At 35.8% G+C, this 9,912-nt stretch overlaps 1 protein-coding gene across 5 annotated transcripts; it reads right to left on the reverse strand.

Moving 5' to 3' along the window:
* Nucleotides 1-1,185: 1,185 nt before the first annotated feature.
* Nucleotides 1,186-6,741, reverse strand: LOC118053774 (uncharacterized). Of its 5 annotated transcripts, none has more exons than XR_004688432.2 (3): nucleotides 6,547-6,740; nucleotides 4,083-6,066; nucleotides 1,186-2,154 (listed from the first exon to the last, which is right to left on the reverse strand). XR_004688432.2 is itself a non-coding variant. In XM_035065148.2 (2 exons), coding segments are annotated over exons 1-2 (1,926 nt in total). In that variant the 5' UTR covers nucleotides 6,548-6,741; the 3' UTR covers nucleotides 3,812-4,141. The 5 variants fall into 5 exon arrangements, 1 of the variants encoding a protein (XP_034921039.1); XR_012170528.1 differs by having other exon boundaries at nucleotides 6,431-6,740; XR_012170527.1 differs by having other exon boundaries at nucleotides 4,083-6,115; nucleotides 6,547-6,739.
* Between the last annotated feature and the right edge of the window lie 3,171 nt (nucleotides 6,742-9,912).

Here is a 9,912-nt window from a genome sequence, read left to right on the forward strand (position 1 = left end):
TTGGGTTTTGTTGGGGATTTTGATCTCTCAAGAAGCTGCCGAATGTGTGAAGAAAAAATGGCTTGATTGTGATGCTTCAATTGGTTGGGTTTTTCTGTGCAGATGTTGAATGTGCCGAATGTGTGAAGAAAAAATGGCTTGATTGTGATGCTTCAATTGGTTGGGTTTTTCTGTGCAGATGTTGAATGTGCCGAATGTGGAAGAAAAAATGTGTGTTTTATGGCTTGATTGTGATGCTTCAGTTGGTTGGGTTTTTCTGGGTTGAATGTGATGAGAAAGAAGAAAACTGGGTTGGGTATGAGAAAAAATTGACAGGCAGAAGATAAATTAACAGAAATAAAAGTTTTGTTGGAACAGACAAACAAGATCAAGGATTGTTTTAACGGAGCTCAAAATAGGAAAGTGTTTTCCTTTTGAAAGGAAAACACTTTCCTACAAGGAAAGGGAAAGTTTAAGTTGACTGGAATTGGAAGGAATTGGTTTTCCTTTGACTTATTTTCCTGATAGTCACCAAACATGGGAAAGTGAGGAAAATGAATTCCGGGAATTCATTTTCCTTGAAACAAACAAAGCATAAATTGTAATAACAATAAATCTGGAACAAACCAAACATGGAAAAAAAGAGAAAAAAGGTGTTAGCCTTGGCTAAAACGAAAAAGGAAAAGCACAGATGCATCCAGGCACGCGAGGAAAATAGATTAAATTTTCAGAGAACAGGCAAAACTACCTCCAAACACAAAAGTGCGTGGAAAGGGAATGCACAGCAATATGGCAATGCTCCTCTCAGTTTTTGCACAGAACAAAGCTCAACTCTCAAGGTAACACTTTCTCCACCCACAGCAGAGCAAATGAACAAAAGGAAGAAAAGAATAAACTGTTCAAACAAATGCATGCATCTATCGTTTGGTATAAATTTCCACTCAGAACAATACGAGGCTAAGATAATACTTACGCTGGACACGTTTGATGACCGAAATACTAACAAAAAATTCCAACAAAATGCCTCAACACTTTGAGCATCTGGAAAACGTCAAGATTCTTAATGCAATCTTCCATCAATAGCATAAAATTGCAAAGGAGAGAATGGATGCCAACCCAGCTATCCCCTTTTCCTCTCCCCACAAAACTACCCCATATCACATGTAAAATTCCTATATGAAACAACTGCACTAAACAGATCAAGCATTTAATAATAAAGCCCAATACAAAATGATATCAAATTTACAACCATAGCTGTGCAGTTGATATAAAAACAAATCATTACATACTATCATGAACAGAAAAACAAAAGGTGAAGGAAGTGCATAAAAGGGACCAGAAAAATTACAAGATGCCTACAACAGCATAGTTGATACAGCTGTGGCAATTGTCCAGGTCAGGAAAGCAGTACGCATCAAAACACTGAGTGTGCACCTTCAAGATCTGTGCCTGTCCTTGTATTCAAATTACAAGAATATTGTAGACCGAAAATCTAATAAACATCATATGAAAAACTCTACATCCTAATGAAAAACCAGAAAAGAAGGGTATATACAACAAAAGATTCATCAGAACTGCAATATACAAGGAACTGATGACATAAACTCAATTCCAGGGGGGGTGGGGGCTAGAATCTACTTTGTTACAGTGGAAACGGCTACTCATCAATATACAGCCTTAGCTCATCTCTGACCCTTCTGACATCAGATAGGATGACGAATTGCAGGCAATCAAATATGTACAAAAAAGAGCCTCAACATCAGTACAAGGCTTTTTACAAGCTCAAAGAAGAGCTATGGTCAAATAAACAAGTGAGGAGGCTATGCTATGGACCTAATACATATATTCATTTACAGAAGGGAGTGGTGTCTAGTGATTTACAAAATATAAACATGATGCTCACATCCCAAAACTTGTCACAGACATCCCATTCTATATTCTACAGCTCCACAAATACAACTCATTCTAAACATATCATCGCAGGAGCATTATTTGAAGATTCCTAAATGATGCTTGAGGAAAGAAATAGAGCCAAAAATATCAAGGCTTCTTTTGCAAACTTTGGAGTCGAAAACCATTATGGAAGGAACCAATGAAGCTGCTCAATCTAACACATCTTCCCCAGACATCACAAATTGATCAATCATGAAAACAGAGAGTTGCCCAGTCCACTCCCTGGATGGATGATAAAGGCAGAACCCTTATGTCAATAGGCATGTTAAAAGAAATTAATGAGTCAAAAGACACCACTATAGAATTTACCTCTACCACCCAAATATATTAGAATGAGCATTGCATATTCTGAAGCAGATCAATCAAATTCAACTGTTCCCTAGTCCAATTTTTCACTGCCCTATCCTATGTCAGACTTCTATGACAGACAAAGAAAAATTATTCATGCACTATTGTAGTGTTTAGATTAAACCAGCCAAATCTGCCAATTTCCTACAGTTGCAAGTTGAACAAATCAGAACTACAAAGGTAAAATATGAAAACAAATCAAGTACATTAAAACAGAGATAAATGAGCCTCAACCAGAAGAGGTACATGGGGATCAGGATTACAATTGTTGTATTGGTAGACATATTTCCATATGCAGAACTACTATCCTAAGGAGCAGTTTAATATTTGGCATGCGGTCACAGTTTGAAACAGTAACCATAAACTGAAGAAATTATGATAGGCTTGGTTGAATGCAAGATAACATAATGCAACGCAATGGAAGAATGAATGTGTAATTAAGGAAATAGCTATCATTTCCTTCTTCCATTACATTACATTGCTACCCAAAATTTTGCTTATGGAAACTTCAACGAGAAATAAGAAAAAATGAAGAGTATCAAAAAGGAAGAAGAAACAGCAGAATGAATCAATGCAATTGAACCCTCAATGAAAGGCTTGAAAGCATATCAAAACCCAAGAACAACAAAATGAGAAGTTTTGCAACCCTAAAAGTACACAAAAAACTGTTAAGCTCAAAATTTAGGTCTTGAAAAGGACCATCATGGCAATCCATTACAACCTATAGTTGAACCTTAAATGCCAAGAAAAAGCAAGTAATTCACTTAGCCAATATGTGTTGAGCAAAAGAAAAAAACAGCAATAGGTAGAAACACCATTACTGTTACTACTTACTAAATTGAAACTAAAATGAGAGCAAAAACAGCAACTGGCTTGTACCTACCAATGGTCTATCTTCCACAGCTAGAACATCAAATATTCACATGACTTGTTTTTCCTAAGTTGTTGAACTTAAAAAGACAGGATACCATAAGCTTGAAAAGAATAGATTCAAAATTGACCCTTTTTCCTCTTCAAAAATACTACAAAAAGGTTCTGGACAAAGAATAAAGAGGTAATGGGAGGACCGTGCAGATGGGCTGTTTCTTAAGGCTGGTAAATTAGCAGAGTGTGCAGAGATCGACATCAAAGGCAAAATGTCTTCCAAGGACCATGCTAGCAACCATCAATGATGACACCACTACACAAAATAATACTAGAAAAATAATTGATGCAATGAAGTGAATAACCGCAAGCAAGTTTGAAAAACATGAGATACAATCTAGCTACTTGAAAAACAGAAGATGGCCCATAAATCATGCCAAATTCATGGCCAGAGGCTTAAAAAATAAGCAGTGATGTAATGTCCACTGACTGTGAATAAAAAATCCACCACCAAAAATTTTGAAGTGAATAGTGCTGAATCATGGCACTCTTAACTTTGCACTATTATAGACATCTAGCAAAGCCTGAAGCTTTCACATAAGCAACAACAAAAGAAAAAATCAAAATGATAGACAGTATGCTAGCCATTATCTAAAACAATCCCATAGAGAAGAAAGTTTCATGCATATCAAGACAAGAAGCACTCAAACAGAAGATTCAGGAAAGACATAAACCCAATGGGATGCTCAGCTGTGGGTTATTTTAGTCCAACCCCACAAGGAATATCCACATTAGCCATCCTACAAACAGTTACTACTAATGTTTTAAAGCACATAAATACTAAGTTTCAGGTGTTCAGCTAATAGAGTTCAGGTAATGCAGTAACGAAGTAAGAGATTAGCTATTCTCCCCTCCCAATCCAAACAAGTAGAACTTACTTCCTCTCCCAAGAAGACACCCTCTGCACCATCCTAGGAGGATGAATAGCATAGTGTTGTCACTCTGATGGTAGGCGTCTCCTCTTGCCATAGTCTACATCCCTTGTTCGAGACCTGTAATCTTCTTCTGGAGCCGCACGGGATCTGCTCCGAGCTCTTGAAGAAGAGTGCCCTCTATCCCGATCATCCTCATAACCCGAGTCACGCTCTCTTTGCCGATGGCCACGGTAACTATCTTTCTCTTCCTTGTACCTGTGCTCCCTTTCTGGCCTATCCCAGTCTTGTTCTCTCTCATCACGGTGACGCCTATCAGAATTACCCGACCAGTCACGCTCAGAACCCCGTTCCTTTTCTCTAGAGGCACCGCTTGACCGAGCTCCCTTCTCATGGTTCCCCTCTCCATATCCATATTCAGAAGCACCCTCATCACCATCATAACTTGACTCCCTTGTTCTTCGACCATGCTCTTCTCCCCATCCTCCCATGCTTGTGTCAGACCACATTCCTGGATTAGGTCCATCCATTCCAGAGGAAACCATCATTCCCATCCCATTAGGTGCCATTCCTCGGGCAAAGAAAGCTGGGTTGACATGAGGAGCCACCCCAGCAAGTCCCATTGAATTAACAGCAGGAAATGAAGGAAGCATGCCAGGAAAACCAGGACCAGCAAAACCCCCATAACCACCCCCTCGCCCCATGTATAGTGGATCAAATCCAGCACCCATCATACCTTGGGGAGGCATCATTCCACCAGCAGGCCCACCAAATGCAGGACCTGCAAGGCCTTGTCCATACCCTCCACCATTGGCACCGCTTCCAACTCCAGCAACATTCCCAGCCATGTTTTTGGGACCCATGGCACCTCTTCCCCTCATTGGTCCACCCCCAGGTCCTCGGTTGAGAATTCCCTGCCCACCCCTTCCCCAAGCACCTCTTCCATAGTTCCTTCCTCCATCTCCACTTTGAAAGTTCGCATTACCACCTCTTCCCGCACCATCATTCATAGACCCCCTTCCTTGAGACTGAGTCTGAGGCTGACCCTGGGTTTTGTTCATGTAAGAAGCCCCCATCTGCTTTAGTGTTTGTGGAGAAGCAAAAGCCACAACACAAGGTCGTCCATTGAAAACATGACCATTCATTCCCTCTTTGCATGCTGCTGCAGCAGCTGCTTCATAGAAGTCAACTTGGCAATAGCCTTTAGACTTACCACTAGCCCTTTCATCAAAGAATTTAATCTCTTTGACCCTTCCAAATTGAGATGCAAAACTCTCAAGCTCTGCATCAGTGGTCCACCAATGTAATTCCCCAACATAAAGCGTGGTAGAACCATTCTCTATAGGTGGCCGGACCTGATTTTCATTAACCACAGGGCGATTAACATCTGCACTAATATGCATTTGATTAACTTGCATCTGTGGAGGACCTCGAGGACCTGCACTGCCAGTAATTGGCAAAGGTTCAGGATCGTTAGCATTTTTTCTACTCATATCAGAAGGATCAACCCCAATACCTGGGGGCACTGGTGTTGATTTCTGAAATCCCATGTTTCGAACTTGAACATCATGACTCATCTCTATAACCCTCCCTTTCTGAGCAACAGAAGATCCATCAACAGGCCCTACATCCTGTGCTTCAACACCAACTGCCACCTGCTTCTGCTCTGGAAAATGAGCCTTAGCATTAGAATATATCCCTTCAACTGCAGGCCCACCCCCAGTGATAGCAAGTGCTTGTGAACCCCCAGTTTCAACTCTTGATTCATGAGCATTTCGAGCTTGGAATCCTCCATTCCCCGCTGTAACAGGTGGGGCTGGCGCTTCCGAACCATGCATCTGCAAGAAATTCTCACCAACATTGACATCATTGTATAGATCGTCATACTCATCATCTTCTCCCATCTCTTCCTCTGCAAGCGCAGGAATGGCACCACTTCCCTGATATTGCATCTTCTCCTCTTCTTCGTAATCCATTTGCTCACTAGCCACTAGATTCAACAAAACATATACCTTTTAAACAAACCCCCTTATCTCCACCTATATAAATAAACAAAATAACAACACCACCTATATTAGATCTTCATGGAAAAAGCAAAGCACTACATAGCACAGAAGTAGCAAAGCAGCAAACTACTTAGTACCCATGTCGTTAAATAGCCAACAGAACGTAAATCTTAGTACTTAAACCTAGGTATCTTGAAAAAACATGACAGGAATCAGATACCCATTACCATGAATAGAACTAAAAATCACAAAACCTAAAAATACCCATTTTCAAGATTCGAAAAATAATTAGAAAATCGAACATAGAGATGATTAATAACAGATCAAACAGTGAGTGAGTTCGCAAACCTAGTTTCAGCAACAAAACAAAGCCGCGCAGCAAAGCAGATAATAACAACCGACTAGCAGCTGTGCAAGAAGGAAAACAAAACCCAAGAGAAATATCAACGATTCGCTTCTCTTACTCGAGATTTTCTGCTTTATCTTTGTAGCAGACCAGCACGCAGGCCTCTCTCTCTCTCTCTCTCTCTCTCTCTCTCAGGTATCTCTTGTCTATTCTTTTTGGTGTTTTCTCCAATCGCTTCCGCCTTTGTAGGCTGTTTAGAGAATTGTGTCAACCTAAGAGATAATAATAATAATCTAATGGGTACTTCTTTCGTAAATCCAAATTAATTTATCATCAATGTTTTTTTTTTTTGTTAACTCTTTTCTTCTTCTTGGATAAAAATTATAAAGGTTAGTGACTAATTACAAACACAAATTTACAGTAAAATTAAGATATTATCACAATAAAAATAATAAAACTAAATTCATTTTTATTGTTACTTTTTTTTTACCTTTTCATAAAATAGTTAGATAGTTCATCCCACCATGAATGGAAGATTAGCTAGACTAGAATTCCACCCTCCATCACGGGTCAATAATATTTCAAAAAAAAAAAAAAAAACCCTTGATATTTGATTCATTAACTTGTCTATATCAAATAAAATTGGTTAAATTATTAATTTGATATAAACTGAAGGCAACAATAAAAAAACAAACCATGAAAAAGCACTTGACAATAATAAACAAAAAAATATGTCATTGATAAATAAATAGATAGATATAAAGAGAAAAAAGAAAAAAACATTGAAGACCAAATGTGAAACTATTGTCACACTATTGTGGACATCGTCTCCAAACCAAAAAAACTTTATAAGTTGGTTCAAATTCTACTACAAAAAAATGCAAGATGACATCGAAAAGAAGTTGCATAGTTCATTAGAGTAATGCCCTGTAAAAGCAAATTGAAGAACACATAGTGCAGTGAGTATTTTTCTATATTTAATTAATTAATTCTATTTAATTAAAAAAATAAATTATTCTGATAAAATATATCTAACAAAAAACAAAATATAAAAAGACATCATATAACCTAGCCAAATAATAAAACAAAAGATGTAAAAGGCATATAAAAAAAAACACAAAACTTATCTCTAATAAACAAAAAAAAAACCACTAGCTAAAGAGAATGACAAAAACAAGACATAACTTTGAATTAATTTTCCACGCTAGAATCTGTGAAATTTTAAAAAGGAACTAACCAAGAAACTTAAGTCCAAAACAACTCAATGTTAAATGATATAATTAAGTATAAAAAAACACAAAACTAAAAAAAATTAGCAAAGCAGAAAAAAATCAAAAGAATAAAGACAAAATTTGATAGGAAAAACAATAATCGAGAGTGAAATTATCAAAAAGTTACACAATAAAAATTATCTCATATAACATAAATAGCAATTAAAATAATAAGACTAAATAAGATAATTTTTTTAAAAAAATGAGGATGAAACTGAAAACACTTAAATTTTCACTAGTTATTTCAAAATAAAAGAAATATCAATCAATAGATCATGGACAAAATTAAAAAACAAAGAGAAACTAAAAGGTTGGTTTGAGAGATTGCAGGTTAAGGTGCAAGAATCGAGGGAGAGAGAAGGGAAAAAGAAGAAAAAAAGAAATGGTCGCCTAAGTCAAACTAGAGCTCCGACATGAAGAAAATACCGAGATGAATCTAATAACACCTCAAAATAAAATTTTTTGTTTCCAAAATCAGCCGCACATGTTGTCCAAGGACAACAAAGCAACTAACATGTTCACAACCACAAACTTTTTTAAAATAAATCCTTATTTTTGTAAATGACAAAACTAACCCTCACTTCATCCAATAACAAAAAAAAATGGTACAATAACCAAAATACCCTCGGATCTAAGGCATAAAAAATAAAAACACATGGGCAAAGAGGTATTTTTATTGTGCAAATAAAAAGGATGAGATGAAAACACCCCTCCTAGCTAGCCAAAGTAGTATATAAGGTTAAACTGATTATTTTATTGTGCACTTTATAAGTAAAAATACAAATCTATCTCTTAGTGACACCAAACAATGCATTAATCTTAAGGGTATTTCCGATAATTTAATGTGCAAATTTAAAGTAAATACCTTCCTCACCCTTAGACAATTTAAAAATGCCGAAATTCCCCAATTAAAAAGACAATCATGCCCTAAACCTCCGGCCAAAGTTTTATTAAAAGGGTAAAAAGGTAAATTCACTATTTTCTTCCACAGTAAAATATGTCTAATAGAACAGTGATTTCACCACCCCTTTCTAGTTTTTTTTTTTTTTTGTATCAAAATGATTTTTTTTTTATTTTATATAAATACATCAAAACCATTAGAAAACATTAAAAAAACATAAATTTAATATTTTTTCAAAACAAAAAATATTTTTGAAAAGCATTTAAAAGTAGAAGCTATATCAAACTCCTCCTAAGAACTATAGGCCTATATATATATATATTATTCTTGATTACTATCTTTTTTACGGAAAAAACAGAGATAGTGAATATAAAAAATATTTGGTTAAAGAGACAAAAATAAAAATAAAAATAAAAATGTTTATGAATTAATTTGGAGTAGATTTTTATGCTTAAAAAACATGAGCTATAAATATGACATATATCTAGAGACAATAATAATTATTTTTTATTTATAAAATATTACTGTAAAAAACTTTCAATTAAAAAATTATCTAACTAAGACATTTAAGGATAAAAACAATTATTATTATAGTTTTAAAACTCAACTCGAGATTTTTCTAGGGTAAAGTCTAGGTCACATGTCAAGTTGACTCGGTTAACCCGAGTCAGGGCAAGAATAAAAATGATTATTATCATAATTTTAAAACTCGATTTAAAGGTCAACCCAAGACAATGCTTATGTCATGAGTGGGGTTGACCATTGGCTCATGTTAACATAAAAAAAAATAATTATTATCATAGTTTTAAAATCTGAATCAGGGGTCAACATGGAATAAGGCTCGATTCACGAGTTGGGAGGATTAATTTAGGTTGACTCGAACAACACATGGATAAAAATTATTATTATTATCATCATAATTTTAAAACTCAATTAGGAGGTCAATTTAGGGCAAGGTCCGAGTCATGAATTGAGAAGATCAACCTGGTTTGACTTGGAAATATAAAGATAAAAATTATTATTATCATAATTTTAAAACTTAATTTGAGGGTCAACAAGAGTAAGGCTCAAATCACCAGTTGAGAGGGTTAAGCTGAGTTGACTCGAGTCAATGTATGAATATAAGTGTTATTATCATAGTTTTAAAATCCAACTTAAAAGTTAACACGAGATAAGGTTTGGATCACATATCATGAGGGTCAATCTGGTTAATCTAAAAAAATAAATAAATAAGTGAAGCACCTTTGTTTTGACCAAAAAGAATTTTAAAAATTCTTAATGGGTTTTTGACCCATGTTTTATCCTAGATTGA

The sequence above is a fragment of the Populus alba genome, chromosome 8, assembly GCF_005239225.2.
Source record: "Populus alba chromosome 8, ASM523922v2, whole genome shotgun sequence".
In the NCBI taxonomy this organism is placed as follows: domain Eukaryota; kingdom Viridiplantae; phylum Streptophyta; class Magnoliopsida; order Malpighiales; family Salicaceae; genus Populus; species Populus alba.